Raw genomic sequence first — 17,975 nt, forward strand, 5'->3', positions numbered from 1 at the left:
GCATGCACATATGTGTATATGCACATATACATATATATGTGTTTGTATACAAATTTATTTGATTAATCTAGATCTACTTTATATGATATAATATAGAAGAGCCAATGGCCAAAAATATAGTACAGAAGGTTAAGCATTTTCCTGGCATGCAGCTGACTCTTGTTCAATTTCCATCATTCCCAAGTGCTGCCAGTAGTGACCTCTTAGTAAGAGCTAAGAGTAAGCACCGAACAAAGGAGGGTGTGGCCCAAAAACATACAAGAGTCATTCTTTGCTTCCCTCTATGTGAAGACTCAACTGTACAACATCATTCAATAAACACATAATTGAATAGATATTTTATAATCTTTTCAAAAATTATTGAAGTACAGGCCACATGTTTACAATATTATTAATGCTTATGACTTTGTTGTAATGGCTACATCACAAACATGAAATAGCCCACTACCCTTCACCAAAGCCCTTATGCTACTTCTAATTACCACTTTATCCCCCATCCCAACATCTCTCACTTCCGCCCGCTTGGTATTCTCAGTTTTGTGATCCAGGGTTAAGGATCTCTTTTGATTTTGTATTATCGAGTCACTTATTTTGTTTCTTCTTATACCACTTATGGGTTAAATAATTAATTCCTTTCAAGCAATAAAGGTAATACAAAAGATACCAAAGACTGTTAAGTTATATAATATTTTAAAAATGTAGATATCTACTCCCCAAGGTATATGATAGAGCAAGTCAAATCATGGCAAATCATGAAAAAAATAGAATATATGACAGAGGTCTAATTTACTTACTAAGTTAGCATAAAGAACTGGTATCTCACAAACTAATTCTATATCCAAGAGAAGATGGGCAAACAACAAGAATAAGCACTTGAAAAGAAGTACAAATGGCACTAAAAAATGAAAACATTTAATTCACAAAATGCAAATTCTAATGCTCAACTCTTTTCTCATTTCACAACGGGCAAAGAATCAAAATTTTGGATAATATACTTGATTGCCTGTTTATAGAAAAAAGCAGTATACTGTTTCTAAGATACCAAACCAGTCCACTATATTTGGAGCACAATATAAAAATTCTGAATAAAATTCCAAGATGTATGTAGTCATTCGCCTAGAAATCTTATTGATTTACTACAATAAAGTCAATTAGAGGTCCATAGAGATAGTGCAATGGGCAGGCTCTTGCTTTAAATAAAGTCGACCCAGGTTTGATACCCAGCATCACATATGGTCCCTAAGCCCTGCCTATAGTGATCCATGAGTGCAGAACCAAGAGTAAGCCCTGAACACCACTGGGTGTGACTTCCCACACCAAAACAAAAAAAAAAACAATTACATAGACACCTTGACCTTCACTTCAGTAGGGTCATTCACAAAGAATCAAACAGGTAGTTACTATACAGGTGGCAAACTAACCTCTATAGCCCTGAACAAGGGGACAGGCTGACTGTTTATTGAGTATAATTTCTGCTCTCCTTCCCTGGCTCCCTGGCTCCATGTAGTGAGCGGCTCTTTTTTATTGAATCACTGTGAGATACAGTTACAAAGCTTTCATGTATAAGTTTCAGTTATACAATGATCAAACACCCATCGCTCAACAGTGCACATTCTCCACCACCAATATCCCCAGTATACTCTGCCTTTCCAACCCTCCCCCCTGCTTCCATGACAGACAATTTCCCCCATACTCTCTCTCTCTCTGTTTTTGAGCATTATGGTTTGCAATACTGATACTAAGAGATTATCACATTTGGTCCTTTATCTACTTTCAGTTCACATCTCCCATTCCCAACGATTCCTCCAACCATCATTGCCTTAGTGATCCTTTTCTATTCCAGCTGCCTTCTCCCCCAGCTCACGAGACAGACTTCCAACTATGGAACAATATTCCTGTCTCTTGTGTCTACTTCTCGTTGGGTGTCAGTCTCATTTTATGTTATTTTATATTCCACAGGACTGAAGTGATAGCATAGCTGGTAGGGCATTTATTTGCCGCTGCTGACCCGGGTTCGATTCCTCCGTCCCTCTCAGAGAGCCCGCAAGCTACAGAGAGTATCCTGCCTGAGCATCAGAGCCTGGCAAGCTACCCGTGGCGAATTGGATACGCCAAAAAAACAGTAACAACAAGTCTCACAATGGAGACATTATTGGTGCCCGCTCAAGCAAATTGGTGAACAATGGGATGACAGTGTTACAGTGCTACAGTGTCATCTATATCCCACAAATAGTGCAGTCCTTCTATGTCTGTCCCTTTCTTTCTAACTCATTTCACTTAACATGATACTCTCCATGACCATCCACTTTTAAGCAAATTTCATGACTTCATCTCTTCTAACAGCTGCATAGTATTCCATTGTGTAGATGTATCAAAGTTTCTTTAACCAGTTGTTTGTTCTCGGGCACTACGAGTTGTTTCCAGATTCTGGCTATTGTGAACAGTGCTGCAGTGAACATACAGGAGCAGATGACAGATGCAGATGCCATTTCTACTGTGCTTTTTTGCACCCTCGAGATATATTCCCAGGAGTGGTATTGCAGGGTCATATGGAAGCTCAATTTCTAGTTTTTGATAGAATGCCCATATTGTTTTCCAAAAAAGCTGAACAAGTCGACATTCCCACTAACAGTGAAAGAGCGTCCCTTTCCCCCCACATTCACACCAACACTGGTTGCTTTTGTTCTTTTGAATGTGTGCCAATCAGTGAGCAGCTCTGTACAGATATATTAAGAACAGTTAGAACATCCAGAACCAAGCTCACACAAAGCCTCTGTCTCTGAGGAGATTTTGTTAGGGTAATGATTTCCCACATTTTATTTTTTAAAATCTATTGTATAGATTTACTCATATGATTACAACTGTTTTACTACAACTTTGTTTATGATAAAAGATGAGAAGATCTTAAGTTTATATCACTAGGGAGTGAAGGTAAGTAAAAGTGGTATTTCCATGCAATGGAACAGCACATGGTCATTGCTGTAAGGTAAGACATAAACAAGGTAAGACAGATTTTCACCAAGAGGTGATTTTGTGCCTCCAAAGTACATTTTACAATGAGTGGAGACAGTTAGGTTGCCAAAAGTAGGGGAGAGGTGCTCCTGTCATCTAGTGGATAGAGGCCAGAGACACTTTAATGTATGCTACAATGCACAGTACAGTTCCTAACAATAAAGAATTACCTGGTCCCAAAATGGCAATAATGCTGCATTTCAGAATCCCTGGGATAGACTAAATATAATGGAATGATCATTAATTGAATGTGCTCTAATTTGTAAAACAAACAAGATGACAAAAGGAAAAAGAAGTTCATGTATTTGGATAGAAATGCAAGTGTGATACATACTATCCAGAAGAATGAAGGAGTGTCTCCACTGAAGGAGACACTAAGGCACAGGGTAACAGAAAGAGTAATTTTACCTTTTGCATGAACTTTTACCAAATGCATGCATTACTTCTAAAAATGCTTAATTCAGGGACTGAGGAGCTACCTCTGGGGTGGAACATATGTCTGGAATGGGCAAGGCCCTAGATTTGATTCCCAGTACTGTAGAATTGCCCACCAGCACCACCAGGTGTAGCCCTGGTGGCACTAAACACTGCCAGATCCTAGAAGCACTGTATTGCTGGCATTGCTGAGTTTAAGTACCTAACAGTGCTTTGAGTGACCCTAGATACCCTAGAAACACTGGGGAGCCTCAAAATAAGCTCAATTTATTAATGCTCTATTCAGAATATTGTTTTAAAATTTTGACATCCATATTATTAGGAGAAAGTGGTCTATAATTTTTATTTTCTTGTAATATCTGATAGAATGCACAGGAGATCACCATGACTAACAGATCAGATATAAGAGAGAATGGGTAAATATTGAAGAATAAAATGGAGGCAGAAAAAGGCACATGAAAAAATGCTCCACACCACTAATCGCCAGGGAGATGCAAATCAAAACAACAATGAGATATCACCGCACACCACAGAGACTGGCACACATTCAAAAGAACAAAAGCAACCAGTGCTGGCGTAGATGTGGGGGAAAAGGGATGCTCTTTCACTGTTGGTGGGAATGCCGACTGGCCCAGCCTTTCTAGAAAACAATATGGACAGTCCTTCAAAAACTAGAAATTGAACTTCCATATGACCCTACAATACCACTTCTGGGAATATACCCCGAGGCTGAAAAAAAGCACAGTAGAAATGACACCTGTTCATTGCAGCACTGTTCACTATAGCCAAAATCTGGAAACAACCCAGGTGCTCGAGAACAGACAACTGGTTAAAGAAACTTTGGTACATCTACACAATGGAATACTATACAGCTGTTAGGAGAGATGAAGTCATAAAATTTCCTTATAAGTGGATAAACATGGAGAGTATCATGCTAAGTGAAATGAGTCAGAAAGAGAGGGATAGATATAGAAGGATTGCACTCATTTGTGGAGTGTAAAATAACATAACACAAGACGGACACTCAAGGACAGTAGATAGAAGGGTCTGGAAGATTGCTCCATAGTTGGAAGCCTGCCTCATAAGTGAGCTGGGAGAGGACAGCTGGAATAGAAAAGGGATCACTAAGAAAATGATGGTTGGAGGAATCGGTCAGGATGGGAGATCGGTACCGAAAGTAGATAAAGGACCAAACATGAACATAACCTCTCAGTATTTGTATTGCAAACCATAATGCCCAAAAGTAGAGAGAGAGTATGGGGAATATTGTCTGCCATAAAGACAGTGGGAGGGTGGGAAAGGTGCGGGTATACTGGGGATATTGGTGGTGAGGAATGTGCACTGGTGGAGGGATGGGTGTTTGATCATTGTGTGATTGTAACTCAGACATGAAAGCTTGTAACTATATCTCATGGTGAATCAATAATATTTTTAAATAAAGTAATTTAATTAAATTGAGGTAGTGGGTCATAAAATGCAGTTTACTACCCAAATGCCCAACTATGGATGAATAGATTAAGAACCTGTTAAATACCATGCAGTTGTTAGAAAGGAAAAAATCATGTAATTTTCCACCACATGGATAGAACTAAAGGGAATCATACTGAGTGATGTCAGTCAGGAGAGGGATAGATACTGAATGATCTGTCTCATATGGGGGATTTAAAGATATACAGTAAAGTGAGATTCAATATATATAGTAAGGTCATATCAAAGTGTCAAGGACAGCAGAATTGGAGAGTTGGTCTACAGATGTGAGCTTGGCAGGGAGAGGTTTGAAAGAGAAAGCACTTTGGGTAGAGGGAAGTGGGTATTCTGGTGATGGCTGTGGTGTTAGAATGATGTACACAGGAAATCACCACTTACAGTATTATAAATCACAGTGCCTCATTAAACACAAAAAATTTTAAATCTCCTGTGAGGAATTTTTTAATGAGTTGCTTATTTATACAGCATATTCATGATCTCTAATAGCTTCCCCAGACAGTTCCATCTCTCTCTTCGCTTGTTAGTTGTCCGTTCCCACTGTTTCTAGGATCTCACTGCCTCTACATCCTTTATTATCTACTTATGGGTCAAGGCAACTTCAGCTCAGATCACCAAAACTAGACTTGTGTGGATTCTAAGATGGCTGTTCCCAGCAAATCAGCAGATTTTTTAGTTGTCCCATTCACTATGTGTGAGATTTCTGAAAAGTCGACCTCTGAAAGTGTTAGTACCAATTTTAAGTACATCTTGCCATTTATTGAGCAAATATTCAATTCAATTTCACTCTTTTTCTTGTTGTTACTGTTTTGGAGGCCACACCTGACAGTGCTCATAGTTGTCCTGCTACTCCGGTAGTGCTTGTATTGTTGAACGATGTTTGTGTGAAACCATCCTTAACAGTATTGTAAACAACAGTACTCCAATCAAGATTTAAAAAAAATAATCACAAAAAATAATGTTTAATTCTTTCTTCATAAGCATAGAGGGGTATTAAAGATTATAAAAGTTTCTACAATCTATAAGAAAGGAAAAAGCAAGTTTATGCTTTTAGAGATTTGCTATACAGAACAAAGAAATCACTAAGAAATGTAAAAAAGAAACTCAGTTTTTTCTAGCAAGGTTCTTTTGAATAGCTGGCATAAAACCAGGGCAGGAGTGCTGCTAAGTAAGCAAAGTGACTTGTAACTGTGAGTACTGATTTTTTGTGTGTTATCTTAAAGGGTCACAGGATGCTTTGTTCAGTGTTTCTGCAAGAGACCTTGGGGATCCATCTAGAAGAGGCTTTGTGAGCTATATTCCCAATTGTTTCTGCAAGAGACCTCCGGAACCTAGCTCACAAAGCCTCTGTCTAGATAGATTTAACCCCTGCGAAGCCAGCCTGGATAGACAACCTACTCATATCTTTACCAAGTTTAAAAATAAGTGGCTGCACAAAATAAACTGGTGCTTTTTCATCTTTAATATCCTAGAAATTTGAAACACAGAATATACGGTCTTTAAAGTGTAGTACAATTAATCATTATTAAGGATTAAGAAAAGCTACTATTTGGAGGGGCATGCACTCCCAGCAATGCTCAGGGGCCAGGGTCATTACGGGCAGTGCTCAGGGAACCAAGCAGTGCGCATATGATGTTTTGTATGTATTCTACAACTTGAGTCACATACTCAACCCTGGGAAAGCAAATTTAAAGTTTGAGTGACTTTTAGTCAAATATGCAATTTCCATAACATTTGTGCTACTGAGAAAATAGATATCTAAATAGGTCATCATGTGACACTGTTTATAATAGAAAAACACTTAAAAAACTAAATATTCATGAAGAGAGAAATATTTCAATAATAGATCCATAATAGTAAGCAGAAATGAAACAATCTTTTTTTGTATTGGTGAGGAATACCACCCAGAATATAAAGAAAGATGGGTATGGGGGTGTGCCAAATCCCACAACACTTATTTATCTATTTTTAGTTATTAAGTTGATGTAAATATATCTACAACACAGTATCATCAAAGCGTAAAAACTAGACTTCCCCAAGAAAGAATATGGTGTCAGAGAGAGGAGAAACAACAGAGACTTTTAGCTACTAGGTTTGCAAGCAGAGTACAACATTCAGTATAGTTCTACTTGGACTGTTTAAAACATAATGGAAAACGTAAAAGTAACCAGAAAAGGAAGAAGTAAAGTATTACATAGATAAACAATTTATTTTGAGAAGGAAAAGAGGGCAAAATGAAGCACTATGCTAAAGAGAAATTATTGAAAGTGGTGTCTCCATCTTTCCACTTCCTCTTCTATTTTTTGTGAGGAAAGAAAAGATTGGAGAAACTTAAGGTGGATTACTATAGAACAGTAAACCACCAGAACAGAAAAGATTAGCATAGTTTTGTTTTGTTTTGAGGCCACACCTGATTCAGTGTTAACTCCTTGCTTCTTGCTCAGGGATCACTCCTTGCAGGGCTCAGAGGACCATATGGGGTTCTGGGGATTGAACTTGGGTTAGCTGAGCACAAAGCAAATGCCCTGCCCACTGTACTATCGTTCTGGCCCCATAACATAGGTTTGTTTGTTTTAAAAAATCTTTATTGGGTGAGTTTCTTTGGTTTAAAATATTGTTAATGATGATTTCCAGTTCACATAATTCCAACATCAGACCCCTCACAGGTATATTCATCTCCCTTCCACAAGGGCCCCGACGCCCCTCCTTTTCAATGCCCCCTCCAACCAACACAGTTGTGTGGAGCAGTTGTACCTTTGGCCCTTGATTCTGCCTTGCAGTGTATTTTAAAGCCCCACACATGAGAGATCATTATGCGTCTAGCCTTTCCCTTCTTTTGAAAATAGTATTGAATCACTGTGAGATACACAATTAGTTGTTCGTGATTTCTTCTTCTTGTGCTCCTTCTTCTTCTCCTTCTCATTCTCTTTCTGCTTCTTGTTCTTCTGCTTCTTTTATTTATTTATTTATTAGTGAATCACCATGAGGGTACAGTAACAGATTTACACATTTTTATACTTGTGTTTCCCTCATACAATGTTTGAGCACCCCTTCCTCTACCAGTGTCCATTCTCCACCACCAGTGAACCCAGTATCCCTCTCACCTCCCAATCCCATCCCCCCGTCCCCCGCCCCCCTCTCCCTGTCTCTATGGCAGGGCATTCCCTTTTGTTCTCTCTCTCTCCTTTTGGGTGTTGTGGTCCTCAATAGGGGTATTGAGTGGCCATTGTTGGAGGACCTGCTCGGGAGGGGAGAGGCGTGCTGAAAATAGACTATAGATTGAACACAAACATGTTGTTCTTCTGCTTCTTAACCGTCTATTTCAGCTTCTTTTTCTGCTTCTGCTTCTGCTTCTCCTCTTGCTCCTTCTGAATCTCCTTCTTCTGCTGCTGCTTCTTCTCCTTTCTCTTCTGCTTATCCTACTACTGCTTAATCTGCTGCTCCTTCTCTTTTGCTTCTTCTGCTTCTTTTTCTTTTCTCCATTTCTTCTTCCTCCTCCTCCTCCCCCTCCTCCTCCTCTTCCTCCTCCTCCTCTTCCTTTCTGTTCTCTTCCTCTTCCTCCTCCGTTTTTTTCTTTTCTCTATGTTACTGTCTCTCACCCTATGATTCATTTCACTTGGCATAGTACTCTCCAGGCCATCCATCTATAGGCAAATTTTATTACTTCATTTTTCCTAACAACTGTGTAGTATTCAATTGTGTAGATGTGTCATAATTTATCCACTCACCTATTCTTGGGTACTTGGGTTGCTCCAGATTCTGGTTATTGTGAATAGTGTTGTAATGAACATATGAGTGCAGATGGCTTTTCTGCAGGTTTTTTTTTTTTTTGGCCTAGGGTATATTCCATGGAGTGCTTTTGCTGTTATCCCTTTTCTTCTGACTACTTTCATTCTGCACAATATCCTGTAGTTCCATCCATGTTGAGGATTAACATTGAATTGGTGGGGGGATTTGGGGGGAGGCACATCTGGCAGTACTCAAGGTTTACTCCTGACTTTGTACTCGGGGATCACACATGGCTGTATTGAGGGTTGCGAGGGTTGAAACTTGGTGCTGTAGATTAAATGGCATGCAGGGTACCTGAGATTAAGTTGAGTGCCAGGGAGAGAATCCAGGTGGGCAGTATGCAAGGCAAACACCTTACCTGTTATACTATCTTGCCAGCCCCCATTAACATAATTGCTTTATTTATTTATTTATTTGCTTCTTGGGTCACACCCGGCAATGCACAGGGGTCGCTTACTGGCTCATGCACTCAGGAATCACCCCTGGTGGTGCTCAGGGGACCCTATGGGATGCTGGGATTCGAACCCGGGTCGGCCGCGTGCAAAGCAAACACCCTACTCTCTGTGCTATCGATCCAGCCCCTAACATAATTGTTTTAAATTACAATATAGATTCCCCCAAATTTACTCAGTTTCACTAGAAGAAGTTAAGACTAAATAAGGAGCTCATCTGGAACACGGGCAGATGAATATCTATGAAGATGGAATTAGGAGGGTCGGTACTAGTGCACCCAACCATCATAATCTGCACAAAATTAACCGCTATTGAACTCTGATAATACTCTAGAAATAAGGCCCGATAGCTCCAGTCTGTTTCCATCAGACTTTACTAAGACAATACAAATTTTAGATGTATAATTTTTTTTTCTTTTCCTAAACATGTTTCTAAAGATGTTTGGAAGGTCACAAAAAGTAGGTGTAGTGTTACCCCAGTTTTGTTAAGCTATACATATGAATTAAAAAAAGAGAATGTAAAAAAGGGTTAGGCAGGGTCAGAGATAGAATAGCGGATTAGGCACTTGCCTTGCATGCAGCTGACCTGGGTTTCATCCCTTGTATATGGTCCCCAGAATGATCCCTGAGCACAGACAGGAATAAGTCCTGAGCACTGCTGAGTGTGGCCCAAACTGTCTCCCCCCACCAATTAAAAATTATATTCCAACGCTGGAGAGATAGTACAATAGGTAGGACATTTGCTTTACTTTTGGGCCAATCTGTGTTCAATCCCTGAAACCTGATATGGTCTTCGAGCACTGCCAGGATAGATCCCTGAGTGGAGAGCCAGGTTAAGTCCTAAGCATTTGCTGGGTGTGGCCCAAAACTAAACCAAAAATATTCATATGATCCAGTTATCCCACTTCTATATATTACCCCCAGTACAAAACCATTAATTTTACTAGCTATGCCTCCCCATGTTAAAAGCATCATTATTTATATTAGGCAAGAACTAGAAGACACTGAAGTGTTCATCAATTGATGAACAGATAAAAATGTTAAGGTATATAGGGTTTAGAGATGTGACTCAAGTGCAGAACACGTCTAGCAGATAAAAAGGCCCTGAATTTGATCCCTGGAACTTAATGGCACCTGCAGCACAACAGGGCACGACTAGTATTTTTTAAATATATAATTTTAAAAATGGAATAATACTGAACCATTAAAAATATGAAACCCTGTCACTTGTAATCAATGGATAGACAGAGTATTCTGCTTAGTGAAATAAACCAGACGGAGAAAGAAAAACACTAAAAGGTTTCACACTCAGATATCATATACAGAAGACAAACAGTTCAACCAAGTAAAAATAAAAATGAAACAAAAATTCTTTGGTGTAAGTTAATGATTACCAGAAGAGAACAGGGAAGGGGTATGTGTAACCTGGGAACAAAGGGGTCAATCATATGCTGAAGGACAGAATTGCACTTTATTTTGAAAATCAGGTATTATTTATTGATTACAAATAAGAAAGAATTATATACTAACATCACTACCATCCAAAATTATATCAGTACCATTATTAAATTTAGATGCATTACATAAGATCTGCTAACAAAAAAAAAAACAAAATCAGACTGCTTAGGTGATTCTTTTAATGGTGAACTCCAGGTCACAATACAGTAAGGGTCAGTTCAACTATACCCAGATTTATGAAGAAAATGATTTCTCTGTTCAAATATTATAGAAGTAAATTTAAATGGGAAGCTGGCATCACTCTACAGAATTCTAGCAGTATCCTATTGGGAGGAAATTTACTAAGATAGCTTCAGAGTGCACTAACTTTACACAGCACATTTTAAGATAGACATATTTAATCAACATTATGATCAGATTATTACATTTAGCAATCTAGCACAAGTACAAGAGGATCTACACAAATACTCTTTGGTACAATGTTTTACACTTTGCACAGAACAGAAGCAAAAATGACCAGTTATATAATTAGCAAAAATACTGTTCTGGAATTTTTACCCATTCACAACAGTAATGTCTAAAACATGACTTCTTTGTAGTAACTAAATCTTGCGACCACTGTTTGGCTGAATTCACAGATCTGTGATAATCTGTAGCTTCCCTTTCACTTCTGGGGCATTTCTCGCCTAAACTTTCCTGGCAAATAAAATTTTCTGCCACTTCTGCGACCACGATAATGACCTCTGATTTGTGGTTTGACAAAATATTGGCCAACACCACCATAAGGGCCTAAAACTGGGCCTCCATAGTTTCCTCTCTTCACAGGCCCAAAATGTGAATATGGAGTGCTGTAATGGCCAAAATCACTGTAACTTCCACCACTTAGAAAATTACTTCTGTCATCACCAAATGAATGATAGCCAAACGGACTGTTACCATATCCACCACCACCTATGTTGCCACGAAAAGCACCTTGCCCTATGTTGCCACGAAAAGCACCTTGTCCTAAGTTGCCACCGAAAGCACCTTGCCCACTGATGCCACCTCCATAAAGAAAGCTGGCATTCCCACCAAAAGCACCTCCATGGCCACCTCCATGACCTCCACCAAAGATTCCAAAACCACGTTGGCTCTTTTGGTAGCCCTTGGCCATCTCTTGCTTAGACAAGGCTTTTTTAATCTCACAGTTGTGGCCATTCACAATATGGTATTTCTGAATGACACTTTTGTCTGCAGAATCATGGTCATCAAAAGTAACAAAAGCAAAGCCTCTCCTCTTTCCACTGCCTTGGTCAGATATGATTTCAATCATCTCAATGTTCCCAAAGCGCGTAAAATGCTCTCTCAGGTGCCGCTCTTCGATGTCTTCTTTGACGCCACCAACAAAAATCTTTCTCACAGTGAGATGGGCACCAGGCAATTGAGAATCTTCTCTGGAGATAGCTCTCTTTGGTTCCACATATCTTCCATCCACCTTGTGTGGCCTTGCATTCATGACTGCATCCACTGCCCCGATGGTGCTGAACGTGACAAACCCAAAGCCTCGGGAGCGCTTGGTCTTGGGGTTTCTCATTACCACACAGTCAGTGAGTGTTCCCCATTTTTCAAAATGGCTTCTCAGACTTGCATCGGTTGTTTCAAAGCTCAGTCCTCCAATGAAGAGTTTCCGCAGCTGTTCCGGCTCTTGGGGAGTCACTGGCTTAGACATCATGGGTGAACCTAGGAGGCAAGAAGATTCTCAGTCTGAGATAGCAGGGGAGGCGGTGGAACTGAAGATTAATCTAATGTGTCTAGAATTGGGCTTTAGTGGTATATAAAAAAGTTGATTTCCAATGATGCATACCTGAAACGTACATAATGTTCTAGTGCAATGCAACATCAATTAAAGATTGTTTTAAAAAAAAGTCCAATATAAGTCATTCATGGACAATTCAGAATGTTTTGGGATTTGGGCATGTAATTCACAATCAATATTGTTTACATGTATGGGCTTATGCCATACTCAGCAATGTTCTCATGGATGACTCCTGGCTACATGTTCTGGGGTCACTCTTGCAACAATGCTGGAGATTGAACTGAGATTGTCTGCATGCAAGGCAAGTACCATAACACTTGCACTAACTCTTTAGTCCCCTCATCTGTACTCTTCATGTGAAAATGGCTTAGAATTTTCTTTTCATAGTTCCTTAATCAAATTAAAAGATCTATGGCTTCTTAAAATGAATTGGATTCCTTTTTGTGAAAAACTTGAATATAGAATTTATCTGATCTTAAAATTTTATAATAACATAATTATAGTCTGAATTTAAGGGGGCACAGATTTAAAGTGTGAATATATGACTTTAAAATCCAGCTTCTGAACTTGGCCCTATACTAAGTTCCTCTCTCTTTGGGGAATTTCCTTCCCTCTCACTTATACTTTCCAATAAAGCTTTCTACTTCCCCAAAAATCCAGCTTCCAGGGCTGGAAAGACAGTACACCGGATAAGGTGTTTACCATGCATACAGCATGTGGATATCCTAGGTTTTGTTTTATCCCTGGCACCACATATGGTCCCTTGAGCACCAATAGGGGTGATCCATAAGCACAGTACCAGAAGTTAGCCCTGAGCACTTCAGTTACGGCCCAAAACAAATCGAAATTATCCAACTTAATGTGTCATCACTATATATCTTATTGAATAAACAGATACATTGAAAGTCATTCGTAGGCAGTATTTCTAATAAAAAAAAATGCTATTCAACTTAGAAATAAACCATATACCATACCATACCTTGAAATAGGAACAGGAAAAAAATAAATCTTCAAGCATTGACTGGGTACACCACCTAGAATATATTCCAGTGGGAAAAGAAAAAAAATGGGTGTGGGAATATGATAGCATTTGTACAAAATCACACGATAATACAATGTATCTATTTGTAACTATCAAATTGATGAAATGCACTTTCATCACACAATCACCAAACTTAACAGTGGGCAGCTCTGAGGAACAAAATCTCTGAGGTACTGGGGGAGGGGAATGAAGACTAGTTTTGTTAGTATTTTTTCATACTACAATGCTCTTAACATAAATTTACTTTCATTTGAAAAACAATGAACAGCAAAAATGTGAATTGAATATAAAGAAAGGGAAGAAACAAGATGTATTTAAATAGTCTTCTCTGAGCAGGAAGAGAGAAAGAAGTGCATTTTCCATAGGTATAAGTAGATGAGAAAAATATCCTTTTATTTTTCTTGGAATGCGCGCGTGTGTGCATGTTTGTGAATACATGCCTGTGTGTGTAGAGGAAAGATTGGAGAAAACTGAGGTGGATTAGAGGCTGAACAGAAAACGGAATATAGTAGGTTAACAAATTTTTTCAAGGTAATAATAGATTCCTCAAACTGACTAAATTTCACTGAAAGCAAAGTAAGAGGTAAATAAATTAGGAACTCACCTGAGTCACTGCCGTCCTGTTAAACCCTAGAAAGAAGACAGACCTACAAAGACAGGGTTAGAAAGATCAAGATCAGTGCACAAGATTATCATTGCCAGCCCAGTCATATTTGATTACTAGCGAGAATAATCTGGAAACATGGTTTGATAATTTCAGCTTGTTCACTCAGGACACTGCTGAGATCATGAGGACTCTGAACATGAAATATTTTCTTTCTAGACAGACATATGACTTTTGTTTAAAGAAACCTGCTCACACAATTACTAACTATTAACAACACTTGACAACTCCTTAACCTCAACAATTTGATGCCTGTGCTTAGAACTAGCATCATGGGTAAGGTGTCTGCACCCACGATATCCTCCCTGAGCTATACCTGGAGTGATCCCTGACTGCTGATTTAGGTGTAAGCCCTTTGCATGGCCAGGTGTGACCCAGAAAACAACCCCTATTTCAGGAAATTTATCATAAAGAAGTAATCATAAATTAACACGTGGCAACTTGTAGTTAACATTTTCAGCATTCAAACACTTGAAAACAACTAAATGTTAAGTAAAGAGGACTCAGTTGAAAGGTAAGGTACACATCAAATGGAAATATCACATGGAATTTTAAAATACTATGAAGGGCAAGAGTCATAGCTAGCTGGACAAAAGCCCAAGCAAGTCGCTCCAGAGCCCTAAGTTAAATTCTCAGCATCACACAACCCAAGCCAGAGTACTGCTGAGCACAGCCTCGTCGTCGTTCCAGTACTGAACCATCATGTCAAGTGCACTAACACTGGAAAAAACCTCAGGCACCTACAAAACTGCTTGAGAAACCTCACTCCAGAGCTACGAACATATTTTCATTAATCACGTGATTAAGTAGGTTACAAAAATTGTGTAGCAGGGTACCATTATACACACACACACACACACACACACACAAATACATATATATATGCTCTTCTTGATTCACTCTCAGGAGATAAATACTGCATATGTGTGTATATATATCCTGAAAAAGTGAATCAAAATGAGCATTTATAAAACATTGACAGTGCTTATTCTTTTCTTAGACTAATACATTTTATTTTTGTTATCTGTAGGTATAACATAAAACACTGAAAATTTTTGGTCATTTTAATGGGAAAATTAGAACTGATTAAATGGAGATTCCTTAGTATGTTTAAACTTGTTTTTTTAATTTATTGAATCATCATGAGATAGATCACTACAAAAATTGTTCATAATTGCATTTCAGTCATACAATGTGCCAACACTATCCACCAGTGTAATTTCCCAGCACCAGTTTGACACTGCTTATTCTTGAGAACCAATTTTAATTTTCGTTTTTAGTTGTCTCATCTGTAAGTCCGTATCATATCTAGTAAAACAGATTATTATCCCACTGAGCCCTAGAGGGGACAGAACCTAAGCAGAATTGCAGGATAAGGGCATTGTGTTGCATTTGGAGAAAGAGGGAAATTAAAAAGCCAGCGTTTGTCAGCTTCCCATGAAACTAGACACCTCTGGGCTTGCTCCCCTCCCCCTTCAGCCCCTTCCACCTTTCACTATTCCATCACTTCTGCTTCCTTGCTAGCTGGACTGCCTTGAGCATGTGTGCAGAGTAACACTGTTACTGCTGCTGCAAAAGTCCCCATACAACTGGGTTTGTCTCTGTATAGCTTGATAGGTCAGGTTCTTAGACACAATTTCAGTGCGTATCAAAATAAAGATGCAGAACTCAATAACACCATACCCAGAACATTATGAAATTCTAAGTGCTGAAAAACAAAATACAAAACTGCCCTTTAGTCCAGGTAGAGGGAGCTCTAACATTTCTGCTAGAAGGAGGTGAGATTAGTCTTAACAAGTGACTAACTTAAATCCAGAAACTGACGATGGCGAAGAGGGGGGAAGGGAGGCAGGGAAAAGTGTTTTGGAAAGCTAGTACAGGTGTTTGCCTTACATGCAACCAAACTCATACCACTGCCCCATACCACATATGGTCCCCCAAGAACTGCCAGTAGTGATCCCTGAGTACTGAGAAAGGACTGAGCCCTGAGCACTGCCGGATGTGGCCCAAATTCATCCCACAAGCAAAAAAGGGGAAGGGAACAGTGTGAGCAAAGGTGTGTCTGGTGAGGACCTACTTGGGCCCCTGAACAGGGCATCTCCACCAGGGCAGTGTCCCTCAGCCACATCAAATATTCACCTGTCTCTTGCAATAGGGGTGTAACTGCCCACGTTCACAAGCCCATGCGGGTTGCCCTGCCACCACGTCCACCTTGCTCCGCCTCAGCTGGACAGACGCCATCTCAGACCTAGCTCAGGCCTGGTCCCTGGAAACCTCCTCCCTCCTCCGGAAACCAGAGCCTGGGCTCAAGTAAGGCTGCTCTCACTCCCTCACACCAATTATCTGGTCCCCAAGGGCACGGGAACAAAGGAGCCCAGGACAGATACATGCCACCGGGACCATCATGCAGAGGCCCAGCTCTGCTTGTGTCCGGAACGCACCTTCGAAGGCCTCAGACAGAGTCTTTGCAGGTTCAGCACAGAAGCGCAGCAGCGAGAGATAAGCTGGACCCCGAGGTCGCCCGCAGCTGTCTCCGGGTGCCGGCTACAGTGACCTGACCCTGGGAACACAAAGACCACACAGGACACGCCACTAGCGACCCCTGTGGGGGAGTGACACTGAGGGAACCCCGAGCCGTCTACCGTTCCCCGCGAGTTCAGGTTCAGCCCGATACGGAGTTCAGTACCGTGTTTCTGCACGGAAATCCAGGCTCTGCAACCAAAGTGCCGGTCCACTCGGCGCCTTACGATCAGACAACGCGAACGGGGCAGTGCCTCGTGTGCGCTCGGTCCTGATGCTGCACGTGTTGGAGAGATCGGGGGAAAGAGAAGAGCGGGTCGCCTCCGCGCAGAACACGGGGAAGGACAAATGCACTTTAGGAAGGGGCAGGAGGGAGGCGCGGGGGGGAAGAGGAAGGGGACCCCCGCCCAGCCCACCACCGCTCGGGTTCCTTGGCACTGAGCCTCCGGACAGGCTTCTGAACCGCTCTCTTCTTGCGCGCTCTCTACCGCGGAAAGAGTCGCCGCACCTACCTCCAGCCCTCCAGTAAGGTCGCTAGCACGCACTAGGCTGCCAGCACGCGCTTGGCGGGCAACTGGGGAGGAAGCCCTGGAAGGAAAATCCACCCCTTACTCCAACCATTACTCGCGCGCGGCGCCCCGCGGCCCCCAGCTCCCCGTCGGCGCTGCAACCCGCGCCCAGAGGAGCGCGAACCCAGCGCCGGGGCAGCGCCCCCCACCCTCCCGGGCAGCCCACCCCGATCTCGGCGCCCCGAACTTGGCCGCCGGGAGACCCGCGTCGGAGCCGCGGGGACCGGGCAGCGCGCGGCTCTTTGGCGAGTCCCAGCCCGAGCCGGGCCGAGCGCCGCGGCGCCCACCCCAGGCGCGCGCCCTTCGGGGGTCGCTGTCCGACTCGCTTCCCCCGCGGGCAGCCCGAGCGGCCACGGCGTGCGACCGCTCGCGGGAAAGTCGCGCGAAAGCCTGGGGCAGCGGCTCCGGGCGGGCGCGCTCCGCACCGACTCCGGCAGCACCCGTGCGCCCAGGCCGGGCCCCTCGCCCCGTCTCTCCTCCCGCCGGACCCTGGGGACTCCGCAGCCCTCGGTCCCGCGACGCTCCGGCGCGCTCCTCTCCCTCCAGGTCCGGGGAGAGCAGAAATGAGCCGAAGCCCCGCTGCAGGCGCACTAGGCGCTGGGGGGCGTGGCCATCCGGGAGGCGGGGCCAGGGGGCGGGCGGAGGGCTCCGCGCTCGCGCCCTGCGGGGAAGGGTCCTGCAGCCGAGCCGTGCCATAGGTAACAGGCACACAAGAGGGAAGAAACCCCCATCTTTGCGTCTCAGCTAAACAAGG

General features: G+C 42.0%; 1 protein-coding gene across 3 annotated transcripts; it reads right to left on the minus strand.

The window, feature by feature from the left end:
* Nucleotides 1-10,638: 10,638 nt before the first annotated feature.
* Nucleotides 10,639-17,761, minus strand: LOC101547336 (heterogeneous nuclear ribonucleoprotein A1-like). 3 transcript variants are annotated; one of them, XM_055122087.1, is made up of 7 exons: nucleotides 17,647-17,761; nucleotides 17,165-17,240; nucleotides 16,819-16,929; nucleotides 16,574-16,692; nucleotides 14,073-14,115; nucleotides 13,406-13,460; nucleotides 10,639-12,350 (listed from the first exon to the last, which is right to left on the minus strand). In XM_055122087.1, the coding sequence occupies exon 7, from the start codon at nucleotides 12,340-12,342 to the stop codon at nucleotides 11,296-11,298; it is 1,047 nt and encodes a 348-aa protein (XP_054978062.1). In that variant the 5' UTR covers nucleotides 12,343-12,350; nucleotides 13,406-13,460; nucleotides 14,073-14,115; nucleotides 16,574-16,692; nucleotides 16,819-16,929; nucleotides 17,165-17,240; nucleotides 17,647-17,761; the 3' UTR covers nucleotides 10,639-11,295. The 3 variants fall into 3 exon arrangements, with proteins under 3 accessions (XP_054978062.1, XP_054978061.1, XP_054978063.1); XM_055122086.1 differs by having other exon boundaries at nucleotides 17,710-17,756; XM_055122088.1 differs by lacking the exons at nucleotides 13,406-13,460; nucleotides 14,073-14,115 and having other exon boundaries at nucleotides 16,819-17,240; nucleotides 17,710-17,748.
* Nucleotides 17,762-17,975: the final 214 nt, after the last annotated feature.

Source organism: Sorex araneus, chromosome X (assembly GCF_027595985.1).
Source record: "Sorex araneus isolate mSorAra2 chromosome X, mSorAra2.pri, whole genome shotgun sequence".
Taxonomy (NCBI): Eukaryota; Metazoa; Chordata; class Mammalia; order Eulipotyphla; family Soricidae; genus Sorex; species Sorex araneus.